The following is a 15,212-nucleotide window of genomic DNA, read 5'->3' on the forward strand; positions in this document are numbered from 1 at the left end:
TCACCTAATAACATAAGGACCTATTATCCGAAATTGATCGTCAGAAGATCATAACAAAGGGATATTAAATTGTTTCCGTTACTTGGTAGCTGCTCTTGGATTCATAGATTTCAGGCTAATTTCTAGTTTGCGCCAAGTGGTACAAAAAAAGGGATCCAAGTCAATACCGTTACAGCAAAAATGGAAGAGGAATAACTAGACAAGCCTCTTGCTTGATTCTTGACATGTCATAATTGTATTATAAGCCTATACTTGCAACCTGCATTTCATGTTTGAACAGCATTATAAATGGTTGATGCGCAATTGAGTCCTGGAGTGTCTACAACCATGTTCTGCTGTTGATTATTACAGAAACATCCAAGTCATGTCAAATATGCACAGAACTATTGACATACAAATTTTCATATTTTGTCACTCCAGATTTTTGGTAAGTTAATTCCTACTGGCCATGGATAAAGCAGAGGATATCAAAGGAGACGATAGACAGGGTCCCTCTTCCTTAACTTCAAACTAATGCTTAAATTTGAAACTATAAAGTATAATACTGTGATCTTCATCCATTGCTTACTACAACACTAAAAGGGTTGGGTTTCCAAGAGTTGAGCGTTCAGATCTTAGGGTAGTCATTTTGTTTAAACAATATTAAAGATCAAAGTTACATCTAGTCTACTCCATCCAACACCCTGGATAATGCCCTTGTTCTAATTCTAATTTCAAATAATGTCCAAGATCAACCAGCCTTTGTTCAATAACACTGATCATACACAAATCTAAAGGCAACCAATTTTTTTTTTTTGAAGCAACTCTATTAAAAATTTGATAGAAAATTAATCCCAATAATCTCAGGTAAGGAAGCATAAACAGTTCTTCAAACACAACCTGATCTTTCTGGAATTTCAAGGAATTTTTTTCTTCTTTTACCTTTCATTGCAGAATGGGTTTCTCAACACTTTTGTACACTTTGTTTAGATCTCTAAAAGCTAGGTTCTTTAAATCAACTCTTCCTATAAATGCATCATCTTTTGCAGATCCCTGATCATCTCCCAACTGTCTCTCTATATCATAATTTACACAGTTTCCTGGATTGCACTTTTTATTCAATTCCCCAAGCCATCCCCAATTTACTTTGAACCCGATGGATGTAGCACCGAATTCTACAACTGCACCCTTGATATCACATGACAATGAGATTGCCATTGCTGCAGATATCGACAAAATGTTGTCTCTGCAATGTCAAGCCTGTGACATGCTAGGCAAATTGGTAGTGAGTACTGTCAAAACACCAAGCACTTAAGAATCCAAGCCTTGGAAGAGATGTTTAGAAGCAATAAATTTCTCTGCTTTATTAGAACTAATAAAATCAGAAGGACAAACAAGGCCTAAAATAATAAAAATACCACCAAGTTTTGCTTCTCGTACACTTTCAATGACATAATTTATTAGCTGAACTAGGAAGAGTCAAAATAATAGGAAAGATTAAAGGACCAAAAGACCAGAACATCTCATAAATTGAAAAGTGCTTACCAATTTGGGTATTGCAAGGATATGTGAGGCAATACATGTGACAAAAAAAACCACACATTTACGAGCCTAGAAAAGCATCCCAATATATGAAAGTGAAAAGCACAGAAAAACTAATTTCAATGGTCATTTCAAGGGTAACTCACAATTACATGCTGATTATACGCCTCTCATCTCAGCACTAGTGAATTACATCTCACATATTTGTCTCCTCAGACTGTGTAGGCTTGCTGAATTGTGTCTATGTCGAGACCCTTCAATCTTACCACCGATTCTACATGACCTTTAAGTGTGTGTAATTCTCTCAACCTGCAAAAAGACACGCAAAAAGAACGCATCAGGAAAATATGTTTCTGATTCATATATGCCAACAAAAGTTAAACAACGGGTATAACCAAACCCCACTAATGCAAAAGGTATATGGTAATATAGTCTTAGTGGTGTAAACAAAGTTGGGACAAACCAAATCCTCTAGTGAACGAGAACTACAATAACAGATCTAACTTAATTTGGATGACCAAACAGACCAAAGCAATGACCTTATTAGTCAAGCAAAAGGATCGAAATCCATTGAACATTTTTAATCCATATCCGAATGACTATAGGTGATATCTGAGTTAGGTCTACTAATATCACTATAAAGGCATAAAAAAACCACTAGTCCGCTAATCAGAATGAAACAACAGCTTGCTAAGATCAGTCCATACCTTGCAATTTCAGCTCTCCTTTTGGCTTCCTCTGCCATCTGATTAAGCTCAGTGAAATTGGTTCTGTCACTGAACATTTTGGTGTCGGGTACTTGCAGACCATGAAGAGTTCTTTGAGCATGCGCCCACTTAAGTTCACGTTGTTCCTTCCCGAAATCCTTTTGCCTGGTGAAAGCAATCTGTAAAACAAAGAAATCTATTAGAAGGAAAGAATAATAAATAAATAAGTATTTTCTGGGGGGGTTGTTGTTGAGTGGGGTTGCAAAATAAAACAAAATATTTCAGCAGCAACAAAACCATCAAATTGTCATGCAAATCAGTACCCTTTTCTCAATAACAAGATCCCAGGCCCTCCCGCTAAGAGCATAGCGGATAAGGAACTTTATGATATCAAGCGGGATGTAGAAGATGATATTATACAGCCAAATCACACCAGCCCAACCCCATCCAATTCCTTCAATTGCAGCAAAGCTCCAACTTGCATAAACCGCAATCAAAGTAGCAATCTGCTCATAACAGAAGATAGAGATTAAGTGGCTATTCAGGGATGGGAGAGTAGAAAAATAAAAATAAAAAATGATGAAGAATAAGGTTCTCTTTATCACTTAAAAGGAATTCACTCTTGCAGTTGACTCACCAATTGGGCAACCAAAAAAGCAACCACAAGCAACATGCCGGGACGCTCAACATAGGACCAACTCCGAGATCGTGTAACAAATATGAGAGCCTGACTAATGGTGCTCACTTGAAGGTACACAGCTGAAGCAAGCTTTCTGAAATCATCATGAGCTGTTTTCTCAAGAGATGACACCCCAAATACCCGCTGACAAATTAACCAAGAAAGTATGACAACTAAAAACTAATTCATCACAAATACTGAACGCATAAAGCAAGTAATGCATGCGATAAGCAGAGTAAATTCAAGAATAGACAACAAAAACAGAAGAGAGAACAAGTCCAACCAGCACATAGATTTATACCATCTGTGTGACAAGTCTTAACAAGTACACATGCAAATGCATACACCAACATGAAATTATTAATTCTCCATGGACGACTACCAGATGAAGGTTTTAGTAATCCCATTCTGTAAACCACGTGTTGCGTGAAATTTCTCAATATAGAAACAGACACGAATAATTTAGTGGAACCAAATTGACAACTAAACAAAATTCTAATAATAAAAAATTATTTCAGAAGGCATGTACAAAATTAGGTTCATCTTCCATGAATAGATACATGACTTAAACGAAGGCAAGCCTGCTTACCGGGAAGAAGTTTGTTTTGTATGCTGCCCAAAAGAATATGACCGTCATCATTGCCAGGTAACTACCAAGAACTATGCCAGTTGTGAAAATCTCAGCCAGCTTCCAGCTGTCTGGCAGAGGAGATGGTTTCACCCTATCCTTCGATATTGTCATAATGGTACCTGAGATGTCACAAGTGGTAGAGAGATGCAAAGGAAAGAACCTAGTAAGTTGTTTAGGAAACCCAACAGCAGACTAATAAATGATCTCAGTACGATGGGAAAAAATATTGTGGATGGGATTTTAGTAATGTCACTAAGATAAATAGGAAAATGGGCAGACTATCTATTTAACTCTTTCCAATATAAACTCCTTAGATCAGTTCATGCCTCAGTAATCACAGAATTGTTTCTTAAAAGTACAAGATCAGATACATGTATATACACGTAAGTGAGACAGAGAGAGAAAGAGGGAGACAGGAGAAGAAAGAACAAACCATCGTTGAGGATTGCAATGATGAGCACCATAAAGGGTGGAAAGTCGAACTTCCATATCAGGGCCAGCAGCATGAAACCAAGCTGTCTCAATCAGAAACATACAGAATATGGTGAAAGAATTTAAGAAGACATATAAATATTGTGATCAGCAGACACCATCTACTAAACAAAAACCTCCCAAAAAACCCACAATAGAACATACCACAATACGGATTGTAATAGAAACAGCATAAATCTGCAAAAAAAATAAATAAATGAATGAATAAGTTGGTGAGCTTGCAAAGATGCTAGCAATGAGGGTGCATGATCTCATACACAGTAGAAATAAAATTTTCCCAAAAAGAAGGGCTTAGTAAAAAGTGAACCTTTGGCAATAAAGCAAGTCTTTAAGACCACTGCATTTCATAAGAACCAAGGCTTACCGTGTAATTTTTCATCCTCTGGAAGATTGCCCGACTAGTCAAAACAGCACTAATGATAACACTAAGACCGGGTTCAGTAAGGACAATGTCAGAAGCACTACGAGCTGCATCAGTTGCATCATCAACAGCAATTCCAATGTCAGCCTTCTTCAGAGCAGGAGCATCATTAACTCCATCACCAGTCATTCCACAGATATGTTTCCTAGCTTGCAAGCGCTTTACTATCTCATATTTGTGCTCTGAACAAATAAAAACCACAATAAGCCAAAAAAATACAACCAACAACCTGCGAGAGAACATGTTGGGGGTACCACAGTAACATTTTAAATTCCTGTCAGGCCTATTTCAGATCTTACTAAAGAGCACCTGAACAAACATAAAAAAGGCATACCAGGGAAAACACCAGCAAAACCGTCAGCTTTCTCTATGAGCTCATCAATAGGTAAAGCAACAATAGACTCATCCTTGTTCTGTCCCAGCAAAGCAGAGGAAGGATACATGTTGGTTCCCATCCCCAAGCGACGTCCAGTTTCCTTTGCTATTGCCAGTTGATCCCCTATAGAGGTTTCAGAGTTCAGAAATTGGTACATAAACCTGACTACTCAAAACTTGTCGCACACAATTCTGAAATGAGATGGGCAAACAGCCAGGAAAATAATAAATAATACATATATAAGGGCAAGTTTCAAAAATCCATATTGTAACATAATGAATGTTATCCACCAAATCAGATACTTCATGTTTTCAGAGGGAGGCAAACATTGTATTACTCCACACATACATTTTCTCTCTCTTTTATTATAAAAGAAAAGAAATTTTTATTAGAGGAATGAGAATGCTAAGATGGATGATACAAGCGACTAGAAGTGAGAATTTTTTCTTTTAGAAATTCCTAGGAGAGATAGGATAAAAAATCAACATGTGAGGAAAAAATTAGGAGCGACACCTATTAGTGATAAAATAAGAGAAAGCTTGCTTAGGCGAGATGGACATTACAAGGCAGACCAGAAGATGCACCAGAATTTTTTCTAATCACTGTAAAACTTCAAATATAATGGGACACATGGCTTGTAATATAAAAGAATGGAGAAAATGGAATTCATGTGACTGACCCCATTTATATGGGATGAAAGTAAGGACGGTGATGAAAGTAAGGATGGTGATGGTGATGGTGATGGTGATGGTGATAAAAGAAAACTACAAGACAAGTATATCTAACTCAAATTCATTAGTCATACATTCAAATTAAAGATGGCCCTCCTTGATAAACATGGAGAAGGAGCAAAAGATAAAGTCAGCATTCCCTACTCTAAGATCTTCACAACCAAGTACCCCAAATAGAAGAAAACCAATTTTCCAAGTTCTACCTCCAGCCAATAAATACCAAGATGAAGCATACAATGAATAAATATTTTAAACGCAAAACATATCTGATTACAAGAAAATTACTTTTAAATGGAACTCTAAAATTTAAGCAATGCACTTTTAGTTATCCAGGAGGGCAATCCTAGGTCACTTTAAGGCCATGGCATAATATGGAGTCCACCAAAATACTGACACCACTTGATATGTGTATCAAGTGCGGGTGTGTGTTTTAAGTGCAGGATCTTCCTAATTCCCTAATCCAAGGATACAGGAAAATGTGTCCAAAAGTAAGATACAAGTACGTCGACTCATCCTACACATCTAAATAGAAACTAAATTATACGAAATATAATAGTGTACTATATGATATTATTGTTCTTCAAGGATAAACTCTATCATAATTTCAATTGAATGGGAGGCAATGAGAAAAGGGATTCCCTTCTATCTCCCTTCTTTACTATCAAATTCGAAATCTTCTATTTTCTTCAATCATCAAATTTGGAGGGTTGGGGTATCTGATTTGGTTTCATGTGCTAGACACATATCATATACCATACTCATGTCACGTCAACATGGATGCCAAATTTTGTTTCCATGTATAAATATAAAGTATAACTGGAAGATTTTCAAGCAATATACAGATTCCATTGTACTTTTTCCCACTAACTTACATGGGATGCTGTTTTTGATGCAATATAATCCCTCGGAGATGTTATATCATCCATTTTACATAGTGATTGAAAGATCATTCTTTCAATATCCCAGAAGTATAATTGAAACGCGTCTGGCCATTTAGAATACGTCATCCTTCCAAATTTCACATGTTCAACACTAACACTAATTTCATAATTTAAACCCATAAAGCCAAGGAATATATGGGGATTTAATAGCTCTCAAGCACCAAGATCATCAATTCATTTCAAATCATTAGACAATGTTTATCAAATAAAGAAAAAAAGAACAAAAAAAGGAAACTTGAAAAAAAAAATCAAAATTAGTTGAATGTGCACCATGCATCGATTATATATCCAGGCCAAGTCAAATGATGACAACAGTAAGCCAAAAAAAAAGAGTCAACGATACAATAATTAATTTATATCATCATGGTTTACCAGTTTAGCGAGCTTTGATTATCCACTACAAACTGTACGGAAAAAGTTATATTAATAATGACCACCAAAGGCAAGACGTGAAGTGGCAAGATATAAACAAGATTCCTGTTAAAAACAAATTGCAAAACTTATCCTGTATTTGGTGGTTCACTAAATTAAAGTAAAAGCAAGTCTTCTGGTCCAGTGCATGGCATAAAGCAACTAAATGGACCATTTATCTTTAAAGCAATCTAGGCATGATGAATGGGAGAAATATGTAACTTCTCATGATAACAATGTCTAAAAGAATTATCATTCAGTCGCATGCAAAAGCATATTATATTAGCTTTAAGCATCCCCCTTTGATATTGTAGCAAATTGAATTACAGCATACAAGCCAAAAATTTAAGACCGCAAAACATAATGCACCTGTAATCATTTTAACATTCACTCCTAGATTTAAAGCCCTTCTTATTGTCTCTGCACTATCATGCCTGGGTGGGTCAAAGAGAGGCATGAGACCAATAAACTTCCATGGGCGTCCAGAACTCTCTTTCCTTCCCTCCGGGACTTCCTGCATTAAAAGGAAGGGTTTGCCATATCAAAAATTGCAGAATCAATAAAATAAAATCAATTCCAGTTATTAACATTTCATATGATAAATAAAGGGATTGTGAATGAGAATTAGAAACCCAGTTACCTGGTATGCTACGGCAAGTGACCGCAAACCTCGCTCTGCAAACTTATCGATCACAGCATGAACCCTACGCTCTATGTCTGACTTATTGTGCACAAGATTTAGAATCTAAAAGCCATATTTAAGGCAGGAATTAGGATGAGAAATTGACAAACAAAGGTACAAGCCAATAAAGCTGGAAAGTATGAACCTGCTCTGGTGCACCTTTGCTGACCCTATGCATTTTGCCTTCGCTGTCAAAATAAGTCAATGCTGTTCTCTTATCTGTAGGATTGAAGGGAAGGAAGTGTACCTCTTGAATGCCAGCACGTGCCTGTCAGCAGTGATAATTACCAAAGAAAAGAAGTGACTTAAGTGAAAGCATCAAGAGCAAATACATTACCCAGAAAGATTCTTTTATCAATCAAGTACCTCCTTTGGATCAGCAAGTGTCCCAACTATAGCAGCGTCGATTGCATCCTGGTTTTCTGTTCGGGAGGCTTGAGCTGCCATCAGAACAACAGTATCGGCATCAATTCCTTTGGAAAAAACCTGAGAAGATAAATTCAGGCTCACATTTAGAACAAGAGTCAATAAATGTCTCGCAGAAAGAGATGCACATATTCTCAGCAAATGGTGGCAAATGACCTCAATAAGATTCTTGTCAACAGTAAGCTTGTTCAACGTCAGAGTTCCAGTCTTGTCGCTGCAAAGCACGTCCATACCTGCCATCTCTTCTATAGCTGTCATTCTCTTTGTTATAGCTCCCTGAAGTCATTATTCAAATATTTTGTCAAATACATCAACAAACCAGAGCCAAACCAAAACAACCAAGGAACCTAGCCAACCTGCTGAGCTAAGCGATGAGAACCAATGGCCATTGTTACCGATAGAACTGTGGGCATTGCAATTGGAATTCCCCCAATGAGAAGCACAAGAAGATTGTCGATCCCTGGACGATACTTCCGGCGTTGAATGGGGTACATCACGACAATTTCTATAATCATCCCCACAGCAATGGAACAAATGCAAAAATTTCCTATTGCAGTCAAGACCTAATAAAATCAAGAAGTAATATAATGGAATTAAAATTGAGGCCTAAAAGAATATAGCTAATCCAGAACAAATGCATTGCATTTCAACTTCCTTGCCTTTTGAAAGTGTCCCACTTGGTTAGTGCTATCAACAAGGTGTGCCGCCTTCCCGAAGAAGGTGTGAACCCCAGTGGCAATGACAATGGCTTCAATCTCTCCTTGTTTGCAAGTAGAACCAGAGTAAACACCATCTCCAGGGCTTTTTGTTACCGGAAGGGACTCTCCCGTCAGAGCAGACTGCAAAGACAATGTCAGTTACCTCCCTAAAACTTGAGCAATCTAAGATAAATATATGATGCGGACCAATGGTACCTGATCAATTTTCAATGGATCACCATCAAGAAGACGAGCATCTGCAGGAATTATATCACCGAGTTTTATACTAACTATGTCTCCTGGCACTAAGATAGAAGCATCTTCTTCGTTCCATCTTCCATCTCGAAGAACCTTTATAACAATACAATTGAAAATGAAACCAACTTAAAACCACAGGTATGCACACTAGCAAATTAAAGTGGAACCATTAATTCACCTCCCATACCTTCATTGAATGACAAGCAAATATCACAAATTTAGAACCCAGACATATAATGACAAGCAAATATCATGAGTAAAATCTAAGATTATAAAAACAAGCAAATGTCACAATTATATCTAACACCTTGGCTTTAGGAGCGAGACGAGCCATGAGAGCAGCTGCCGCATTGCCAGCATTGTTTTCCTCAATAAAACTAATGGTCGAGTTAATAATAAGCAAAGTAATGATACCCACAAAGTCTTGCCAATCAGGAGGCTTTCCCTGCAAAAAAATTGAAACCCATAATTCAAAAAGTTCTTGAAAAATGAAATACTCTCATGCTTCACTGGAAATTGTATTGAAAAAACTTTGTTAAAATTTTGTACTAATTTTCCTCCAATTGCCAAGACACCAATTCCACACTACCAAACATAGTTTCAAGAAAAATGCTAGATGAATCTAAAAAACAAGTTCTTACTCCTCCATTGGCAAGGGCAATTGCCATAATAGCAGCAGCTTCCATAACCCATGAAAGAGGGTTCCACATAAACCCCAAAAACTTCAAGAATTTTCTCTCCTGAAACACAATATACAGATGAAATTTTGTGGATACAAAAGGGTTAACACCAGAATTACAGTTCAAAGGGCTGAAATGCCACCCTCAACCCCAATCCCCACCAAAAATAGACTAATAGAAACACACAAACAGATGTGTGTGTGTGTGTGTGTGAGAGAGAGAGAGAGAGAACAGTACATTAAAGAGAAAATGTCAGAAGTGTTGGCATCAGAATTACAGTTCAAAAGAAGTAGAATACTGGAAATGAAATAAAGGAAATTAGAGAAAAAGTCATTACTTTCTTCTCCTCAAGCTTGTTGTGCCCAAAAAGATCTAATCTTTGTTGAGCAGCTTCACTGGTGAGACCCTCTTTGCTACATCTCAGATTCTCAAAAACCTCCTCAATGGGTATGTTTTCCTGCACTCACAGAGTTCAAATCCATCAACCCAAATCAACATTTAAACAAATTCACGTATAACAACCAACACAAGCACAAATCAGCTCTCAGATCCATTACCAAATCCACAGTTTCTTTCAACACAGCCTCAAGAACTTCAGACTTCTCTGCCATCTTCCTCTCTCTCTTTTTCCACACTCTCTTTCTATTTCTCTCTCTAACTCACACTCCCCAACTCACTCTCACCATTAAAACAATTGTAAATCAGGAAACATTTGAGAACCACCATGAACAGACAGACCCTGAGAGCAACAGAAACTTGCAATACACACAGTGACACCAACGACTAGGAGTAATGAAAACTTGATTTGGAAGAACGATTTGGTTCAGAGACCAAAATGAGGTACCCACCCACCAACAGCAAATCTACAAGAAGTGGAACCGCTGAAAGAGTAGTAACAGTTACGGTCCATTACCTTTTGTATTTTTCATTCTTTGCTAAAAACAAAAATAAATAAATAAATAAATGATAGTAATAAATTTAATAATAAATATATAAATAACAACCACCCAGTGCCCCTCGTAATGCTATCAGTTTAATTTGGCCTAATAAATCAAAAAAGAAAATAGAATATAAAAGACATTTTATATGCAACAAATTGTTAACGTAGTTAAAATTCATGTTTTTTAGTAGTTATCCCAATGATAGATTAAAATTATGATGCCTTCCAAAATCACGAGTACTTCACCCTAAAAATTCATGCTTTTTAATAAAAAAAATAAAAAAAAATTAGACCAATATAGCGGATAAAACATGAGTCAGCCAAATGCCAATAGGTACGCAAAAATAATAAAAAATAAAATGAATTTTCTCCCTTTTATTTTACTTTTTATGACCAAAAAAATCCTTTAAGGCATCATTTATGTCAGTCAAACAGCCCTTATCAAAGTGTCTTACACTGTTATATGCAAAAAAAAAAAAAAAAAAAAAAAAAAAAAAAAAAAAAAAAAAGAATTTATATGCAAAAAATAATAATAATAAAAAAATTAAAATTAAAAATGAATTTTCTCCCTTTTATTTTACTTTTTATGCCCAAAAAACGAAACTCTTTGGGTCGGTTGTGTTGAGATGGAAAAAAAAAAAAAAAAAAAAGATCCCAAAAAAAAGTGATTTTTGGGACTTTTTTCAGCCAAATACGTCCTTAGACCAGGGCTACAGTAAATTGGGTCAACAAAAAATTAAAAAAAAACAGGTAGGCCTACGCATGCGAGCCCGTGAAATGGGTCGCCAAAATCGCCCAATTTTGCTCCAATTGAGTTGCTCTAACTCTAATGCTTTGTTCGGTTGGAAGTACGAAAAAATAAATGGAAGAGATAGGATGAGAGATTCCTAAGGAAGAGAGGGTGTCTTTCCCATTTTATATTTGGTTGAATGAAATAGATAGTAGAAATAATGAATGGAGTAATACTTTTTTCTTATTTGGTTGGAAGGAAGGGAAGGAGAGTTCTTATATTATTTTTACCAATATACCCTTTTTATAATTTTATATAAAAGGTAGATATTTATTTCAAAAATTTTGAAAAGATTAAAATTATAAATTATCAATTCATAGGTAGTTATGCCTCCTTTCTCTCTTCTCCTCCCCCAAACGTAAGCAGATAGAAAAACATAAAGAAAGGAGGGATGAGGCATCCCTCCTTGTTTCCTCCCTCTCTTCTCTTCCCTCTAACCAAACACGAAAATATTCATCCATCTCTTCTCTCATCCATTTCCCCTCAATCCTTCCCTCCAACCAAACATAGCATAAGATGCATTTTATTATCATGTTTGTAATTTTTTTTAGGAAAATATATAAACACACAAAAAATAATAATAATAATAAATCAATTAAGGCACTCTATTTCTATTAATAATAACTACATTCAAGAATACGTACTGGTGTACATATAATTACTTCCCATCAAAAATCAATAAATTTTATTTCACTACCATACAAATCCATACATTCGCCTAAGGATTAAAATGATTTTTTTTTTTTTTTTGGTCACTTGTATGTGCATGTTTACACTATATATATATTTTTTACGAAATTAAAGAGGATAGATAGCAAAGAATGAAGATAATGTATATTGTGTTTGTTTAAGAAACGAGGAAAGAAAAATATAGGTATGTGTGTGTATATATATATATATATATGAAGGAGTAAGGGACCTAATAAAGTATTTTGGCTAATTTTCGATCAAAGGTAATTATATGTTTTGCCTCTACTATTAAATATATATATATATATATATTTATTGGGAAATTGTTGGGGAGGAAGTGTCTTTCGCTATAATAAAATAAAATTGCTAATGGTAGAACTCTTAGGGAGATTAATGCAACCTATCTTGCTTTAAATATCTCTAATATAAGATTCCTAATCCTACTTCCCCAAGTGATTTTATGCCTTTTTCTTATTGTAATATTTTGTACAAACACATTTCCATACAAACTAAAACCCATCTTGCCCAACATCATTGGCAAAGCTCAGAGTGCCTTGGTCAAGGGAGGAGATTGGGAACAACTTAATATTTAGAGGGTATCATAGAAATTTGTATCCTACTAGATGTACACTGAAGGCTGATCTTTATAAAGCTCATCATTTATCAATTGGAAATCTATTAAGAAAATTCCAATCCTTAAATTTACTGGGTTTCTAGTTGCATATATACTGCCTCTTTTTCTGTCTAAGATATTGGTGAACTGTGTGGATTTTTGGACAGTGTCAACGGTATTAGGCAAGGTGAACCTTATTTTACTTTGCCTTTTTGGGATTACTTTTCATCTATCATTCATAAATGTATTAGAGACAACCCCAACTTCATTTTTTATTGAAGTGTAAAGGCATCAAATTGTTTCATTTTTAGGGATGGCAATTTCTGCTGACCCACTGAGTTTTCGAACGCTCCACCCCTAATGGGGGATTTGGTAGACCCTTAAATGGAGTTAGGGCGGTCATGGTATTTAAAATTAAATTTGTATCGGGTTGGGGCAAGGGCGGATTTAGTGTTGAACCCTCTCTAAACCCGATTAATATATATATATATATATTAAAATACATACATGCCATTTAAAATGTTTAAATATTTCTATACTACCCTTTCTTATATATAATCCCAATTAATAATTATGTGTGATCAATTTTCACTAAGGTGTTATTTGATAAAACTAAAAATTAAGTTTTAACCCAAAAAAAAAAAAAAAAAAAAAAAAACCGAAAATTAAGCACTAAAAATTTCAAGTACTGAATAAGCGTTGAATGTATTAATTTGAAAACCTGTTTGCTAACGTTTTAATTATAAGCGTTAAATTCATTAAGATTGTTTATTATATATACAAAAGTTGAAGTCTAAAAGTTGTACATATTGCATTTTTTCCCTCAAAATCTGATACTCATAACAGTTTTATATTTATAATACAAAAATATTAATAAAACAACTACATTCACTCAATGAAATATATCAATTTAACAATGAATATTAATGTCAAATCTAATAATAAAAAAATATAAATTCAAACTTAAATAACTAACATTATTCAAGCAGTACTCATTAAAAATGTGAACATTTCAAAGATTAAAGAAAATACATGAAAAAGAATTCTAATTTAGGAATAAAATTTTATTATATAAATAATTTATGGAAATTTTAAATCTATTGGTTTTGAATTACATAATATTTATGTAGGTATGGTGTTACATAAATTAAAGAAAGTTAAATTAAAAATATATGTGTTTTGATTACATAATATTTATGTAGGGTTTTGAAAAATATGTTACAAAAATTAAGGAAAGTGAAAAAACATTCTTATCTAAGAACATAATTCAATTCTATAAATAATTAATGAAAATTTAAAATATATAGGTTTTGGATATCAAAAGAATGTTACAAAAGATTAAAGAAAGTAAAAATTAAAATATATGAGTTTTGGATTACATAGTAGATATTGAAAAGAGTGTTAAGAAAGTACGTGAAAGACAATTCTTCTCTGATAATAGAATTATATTATATAAATAATTACATAATATATATGTAGGGTATAAAAATGGTGTTAAAAATATTTTAAAAAATACGTGAAATTGAATAAAATTCTATTATATAAATAATTGTTTTCTATAGAAATTGTAAAGAGGCTCTAAAGAAATCGCAGAGAGAAACCCTAAAAGAAAGAACGTGATTATATGAGGGTAAAGTAGTCATTTAAAAGTTATTTTTTAAACCCAACCATTTACCTTCTTCTGCAATAAGCAATAAGCGATAAGCAACCTTCTCCACGCTTAAAATTTTGGCCTCTTTTAAACGGTACTTATCATGTTAAGCGGCATCCTAAAATTTTATCAAACAAACTTATTTTTAAAATCACTTACCGTATTTTGCATTCAGCGCTGAATTAAGAAATCAAATAGATCATAAGTTATGAAAATAAAATAAAAAATTTCACTTAGTCATGTCACGTGGCAGATGGTGCCATTAAACAAAAGGATTGGTACTCCGTTTGCCCCGCCAGAGTGGAGATCATATATCGATTAAAAACTCGTCTCGAAGTAGGAGCGGAGTTGAAATGGATGATCTTCTTATGCAGTAGAGTAAAATTTAGCCAAATCCATCCCAAACCCGCCTCATTGGCATCCCTATTCATTTTTCTTTTGTTGATTCATAGAAACCTTGTCTTTACCAATTCTTTCAAAAAAGCTCTTGATATATTCTCCTCTATTGCTGGACTCTCCCCAAATCCAGCCAATAGTCTCACTCTTTTTGAAGGGGTGGATCATTCTTTTAGAGCATCCATTTCAAATTCCCTAGGCCGCCCCACTGGTAGTCTCCCTCTAAAATACCTAGTTATCCCACTCATTTCTACTAGATTAGCTTCAAAAGATTGTCAATCCATTAGTGAGAGAATTCTAGATCAATTTACTAACTAGTACAACAAAGCCTTATCCTTTGCAGGTTGGCTTCACTAATCTAATCTACCCTCAGCTACATTCACAACTATTATAATAATATCTTGATTTTACCATCCAAAGTCATAGCTTAAATCAATTAAATTAATCATTTTCATGTTTCTTTGGTTTGGACTATAAT

The 15,212-nt window shown here is 34.6% G+C and overlaps 1 protein-coding gene across 1 annotated transcript; it reads right to left on the reverse strand.

The window, feature by feature from the left end:
• Window positions 1–1,476: 1,476 nt before the first annotated feature.
• On the reverse strand, window positions 1,477–10,554 carry LOC132286186 (plasma membrane ATPase 1). The gene is made up of 21 exons (XM_059788467.1): window positions 10,212–10,554; window positions 9,992–10,111; window positions 9,616–9,714; window positions 9,282–9,419; window positions 8,933–9,067; window positions 8,678–8,857; window positions 8,375–8,581; window positions 8,175–8,294; window positions 7,959–8,078; window positions 7,738–7,860; window positions 7,551–7,655; window positions 7,280–7,424; window positions 4,786–4,950; window positions 4,395–4,633; window positions 4,175–4,207; window positions 3,972–4,053; window positions 3,497–3,657; window positions 2,866–3,051; window positions 2,552–2,734; window positions 2,229–2,407; window positions 1,477–1,830 (listed from the first exon to the last, which is right to left on the reverse strand). The coding sequence occupies exons 1-21, from the start codon at window positions 10,263–10,265 to the stop codon at window positions 1,734–1,736; spliced, it is 2,871 nt and encodes a 956-aa protein (XP_059644450.1). The 5' UTR covers window positions 10,266–10,554; the 3' UTR covers window positions 1,477–1,733.
• Window positions 10,555–15,212: the final 4,658 nt, after the last annotated feature.

Source organism: Cornus florida, unplaced genomic scaffold (assembly GCF_030987335.1).
Source record: "Cornus florida cultivar Cherokee Brave unplaced genomic scaffold, ASM3098733v1 CherokeeBrave_3.0.0_Hap2_Chr11, whole genome shotgun sequence".
In the NCBI taxonomy this organism is placed as follows: Eukaryota; Viridiplantae; Streptophyta; class Magnoliopsida; order Cornales; family Cornaceae; genus Cornus; species Cornus florida.

Coding starts and splice junctions, on each gene's coding strand:
- LOC132286186 (XM_059788467.1), bottom strand. CDS start 10,265: ATGGCAGAGAAGTCTGAAGTTCTTGAGGCTGTGTTGAAAGAAACTGTG. Junction 8,858..8,932: donor ATCCATTGAAAATTGATCAG/GTACCATTGGTC, acceptor TTGTCTTTGCAG/TCTGCTCTGACGGGAGAGTC. Junction 4,634..4,785: donor TTTTGCTGGTGTTTTCCCTG/GTATGCCTTTTT, acceptor TTATTTGTTCAG/AGCACAAATATGAGATAGTA.